At 37.3% G+C, this 4,191-nt stretch overlaps 1 protein-coding gene and 1 non-coding gene across 2 annotated transcripts; one reads left to right on the top strand and one right to left on the bottom strand.

Annotated features, from left to right (window-relative positions):
• Positions 1-376: 376 nt before the first annotated feature.
• LOC145569588 (small nucleolar RNA R71) lies at positions 377-483 on the bottom strand. Its single transcript, XR_014096178.1, has one exon. It is a non-coding gene; the product is annotated as a small nucleolar RNA R71 (small nucleolar RNA).
• A 937-nt stretch (positions 484-1,420) lies between these two features.
• LOC145566588 (uncharacterized) lies at positions 1,421-2,272 on the top strand. Its single transcript, XM_081625960.1, has 2 exons — positions 1,421-2,004; positions 2,104-2,272. Exons 1-2 carry the CDS (start codon positions 1,421-1,423, stop codon positions 2,270-2,272), a joined length of 753 nt encoding a protein of 250 aa, XP_081482086.1.
• The last annotated feature ends 1,919 nt before the right edge of the window (positions 2,273-4,191 follow it).

Genomic DNA, 4,191 nt, shown 5'->3' with positions numbered 1-4,191 from the left:
TCCAGGAACAAAATCACTTTTAGAGTATGGTATTCCTGATATAACAATTGGATTCTTCTCTAGTATTTTTAGACCACCTATCACTGCTCAGAGTTTTGAGTTGAAGCCCCAATTCATACAGTTCATCTCTAATGATTCTTTTGCGGGCTCCCTAAGTGATTGCCCTGTGACTCACATTGATAGTTTCTTAGAGAAGTGTGACACTATGAAGCTCAATGGTATCACTGATGATGCTATTAGACTACGCCTTTTCCCTTTTTCATTACGGGATAGGGCAAGGGAGTGGTTACGAGATGAAGGTATCGGTTCCTTTGATATGTGGGACAAGTTTGCCAAGGCCTTCCTAGTTAAATTCTTGGGGTAAGAGAAAACCGCGAAATTAAGGAACGAGCTATCTACCTTCCATCAATATAATGACGAATCCCTATATGAGCCATGGAGAAGGTTTAAGCGATTGCAGAGACAATGCCCACACCATGGTATTCCAGAGTGGATGTTGATCCAAACGTTCTATAATGGTTTGACCCATGAGTTTCGCATATACATTGATGCTGCGCCTGGAGGTTCCATCATGACTAAGAACCCAACCGATGCTAAGGATTTGATTGAGAAGATGGTAGCTAATGATAATTACCATCCATGAGGACGAAGTGCTACCAACAAAGGAGGTAAATATGATGTTGATGCTCTAACTCTTTTGACAAGTTCTGTGCAGGCATTAACTCATAAATTTGATCAATTCCAAGCTGGGCCTCCTTGACCCTCGATAGAAACTTGTCAAATGTGTGAAATGCAGGGTCATACTGCACGAGAGTGTCAGCTTAATTACGATGGAATGACGATTGAGCAAGCAAATGCTTTTTATACCATGACCTCCACAAAGCCATTTAATGAAGGGTGGAGAAATCATCAAGGGTTCCCATACAAGAACATTCAAGCTATAGTGAATCCTCCACCACCACTCGCTTTTCAAGCAAGGGCACCTTTCAACCATCACCCCATGCACCAACCACCGCCTCAATCTTCATATCTTGAATCCATTATGGAGACTTTTGCTACTTCCCAACATCAACAACAAGAGCTTATTTTAAAGCAAATTGAGTTACAAGCAAAGCAGAATGAATATTTTGAAAACTCGATCTAACTGCTTGTTGCTCAAAATAAGAGGATAGAAACTCATCTTTCTCAACTATCACAAAAAGTGAGTCATCTATCAACTCTTCAAGATCAAGTAAAAGTCCAAACGAAACAATGCAATGCAATTTTCGTGAAGAGAGATGAATTGACTACGGGGGGATTAGAGGAGAAAGTGTGCAATCTGGAGTCGAAAACAGAAATGCGTGAGAATGAAGGACCCAAATATGTTGCTTCACAAGCCTATGAGGAACCGATGCCTTTCCCGCAAAGGTTATGAAAAGCCATGGTCGATAAGCATTTTGGGAAGTATTCTAAGACTCTTAAGAAGGTAGATTCCACCATCCCTTTTTCTAATCTTGTGATTCAAATGCCTCAATTTGCAAATTTTGTGAAAGGGATTCTAGATCATAATCATAATGATAAGGAATTAGAAAGTGTGGTAGCGAAGGAGAAAGACTCTAATATTTTACTTGAGAGCCTACCACCTAAATTGCATGATCCTGGTAGTTTTACTATCCCTTGCAAGATAAACGAAACAACTTTCGATAGGATCTTGTGTGATTTAGGTGCTAGTGTTAATTTAATGCCTTCTTCTTTGTATGAAAAATTAGGTTTGAAAAAACTTAAACCCTCCCCCATATCTCTTCAAATGGCTGATAGAACAGTTAGACTCCCTAAGGGTGTAGTTGAAGATGTATTAGTTAGAATTGGTGAACTTGTCTTTCCTGTTGAATTTGTTATAGTGGATATGAAAGAAGACCATAAGATCCTGCTTATCTTTGGCCGCCCTTTTCTTGCTACAAGTCAAGATTTAATAGATGTTCCTAAAGGACAAGTGACCATTATAGCTCAGGATAAACAAGTTGTGTTTAAGCTTTTTAATGACCATAATTTTACTTTTGATAGTGGTACTTGTTTGAGAATTGATGTTACTAACCCTTTGGTTGATAAGTGTATTTCTAATAGAAATCCTGTGAGCAAAAAGAACAATATTCCACCACATGATGGGTTTAGTTACATCAAAATAAGCTCGGATACAAAGCACATCAACTCTAATTTGAAGGAGTCTTTTGGAGGTGGATATATTAATGAGCAATTCCATGGAGTATCTTCTCTGTGTGGTGACCCAGGTTGAGCTACTAAAGAAGGGTCGAGCTAAAGACCTTAAACAAGCGCTGAATGGGAGGCAGCTCATTTCCTTTTTGTTTTTTGTTTTGTTTTATTTTTTCCCTTTATTTTCTTTTTTCTTGTTTTTGTTTCTTTTTAGTGTCTTGGGGATATAATGCAACGTTATTTTGAGGGCGGTCCCAGCTCCGTCCCTAGGTATGATCCCTCCTCTGCCAGGAGGGCCTAGTTTTCTCTTACCCTTGCTTGTTCTTATTCGATATATGTTCACATTGAGGACAATGTGAAGTTTAGGTTAAGGGAGGGATTACTTTTTCCTTTGGGTTGTTTATTTAGCGTCTTTATACGACTATGCCTCGATGATGATATGTAATATATGTGTGATTTTAAAAATTGAAAAACTTGTTTTTGAAAACCCATTCATTGATTGGCTTGGATTTGAACTTGTTTGTGGCTAGAATGGTCTCCCCGCTCGACCAATATGGATAGCTTGAGTACCTATGTGAAACTTTTGAGCCATTGTTGACTGGTACATCTTATTTCAGTCATTCTCTTTTCATGTGTGTTAGACTTTCCTTCATATAATTTGATTCTTGGATTTGCTTTGCGATTATTTGAGACTTATGATGCAATGTGGAAGAGTGATTGAAGTTCCTTTTAGATAATTAGAGTCAAAACTTCTTAGGTGTTTGATGCTTATTCTATTTTCTTTTTATTTCACATTAACTCTTAGGATGAACCAATTTGAGCCATGATTCCCCTTCTTTGACGCCTTACATTTTATGCCTTAGAGCCTTTTTGTAGGTTTATTTGATGGAGAATCAATGTATTATTTATGCCCTGTTGAGTTGTGTTTGGAAAATAAAAGAGAAAGAAAAAAAAAGAAGTTAGAAAAAAGAATAAAAAAAAAGAAAAAAATTCAGAAAAATAAGTTTGTGTATGCTCTAAGTTTAAAAGAAAAAAAAAGGTTGAAAAAAAAGAAAGAAAAAAATGAGAAAATGAGAAAAATGTGAAAATTTCATGAATTCGAGTTGGAAATCCAAGAAGAAAGAAAGCTAAGGAAATATTTGTCATGGAAGTCTATGTTTTCTTGTGAAGAAAAGTGAAGGGCATGCTTGTATGTTGTGCGGAGGATATAAGGTTGGTTTGAACCCGACATTTGGCTATGTAGTGGGATTAGGATTTTTCTGTTATTTTTTTTAGCACCACATTCCCAAATGACATCGTCTAACCCCATATGACCAAGCCTACCCTTATGTAGGATCTCATGACTTCCGTACTTGCATCATCGCTTTACAAGTGGAGAAAATCTATTAGCAAATCTAAAGAGGATAATTGCATGAAGTCGACATGCATAATTGCAATTAGCTAGGATGAGTGTTCTTATTCTAACCCTTGTAAACACATGAGTGGATTGTTTGCTTTATTTGCACAACTAAAAAGAGATGCTATTCATATATGACTGAGTTGGTTAGGGGAGATGTGTGGAAAGATTGGTTATCAATTGCGAGTGCTTGACGATTATGGTGGTTTTATAATCAATGACTTGCGTTTTTTGTTTTTTCACTTGGTTTTAATTCATTGGCACATATATTATTTCTTGAGGGGCTATCTTACTCTTCTTGTGCTCCATGTTTCAACGCTTGAGGACAAGAATTGGTCTAGCTTGGGGGAGTTTGATAAGTCGTATATTGTGTGTGTTTTTAGAGTCCATTTAGGTAGTTTTCGAGTCTAAATTAGTTGTTCATAGCTTATCTTAGCCTGATTTGGTTTAGTTGTGATCATATTATGCTTTTACGGGTAGTTTCGTTGTTTTTGATGTATTTCAGAATGAACGAGGCTAATTTGGATGATCACAAGAGTTTGTTATGATGAAAGAGTATTATCCCGTGTCCGCCCTGGCAGGACAACATTGCCCTGGCAGTCAGG

This window comes from Chenopodium album, chromosome 11 (assembly GCF_948465745.1).
Source record: "Chenopodium album chromosome 11, dcCheAlbu1.1, whole genome shotgun sequence".
NCBI lineage: Eukaryota > Viridiplantae > Streptophyta > Magnoliopsida > Caryophyllales > Amaranthaceae > Chenopodium > Chenopodium album.
This window is presented reverse-complemented; position numbering and strand designations above follow the sequence as displayed.

What these genes read in the sequence shown, in the direction of transcription:
- LOC145566588 (XM_081625960.1), top strand. Translation starts at nt 1,421, where the DNA reads ATGGTCGATAAGCATTTTGGGAAGTATTCTAAGACTCTTAAGAAGGTA. An exon ending in GCTCAGGATAAACAAGTTGT is followed by an intron (nt 2,005 to 2,103) that starts GTTTAAGCTTTT and finishes TATTTCTAATAG; the next exon opens with AAATCCTGTGAGCAAAAAGA.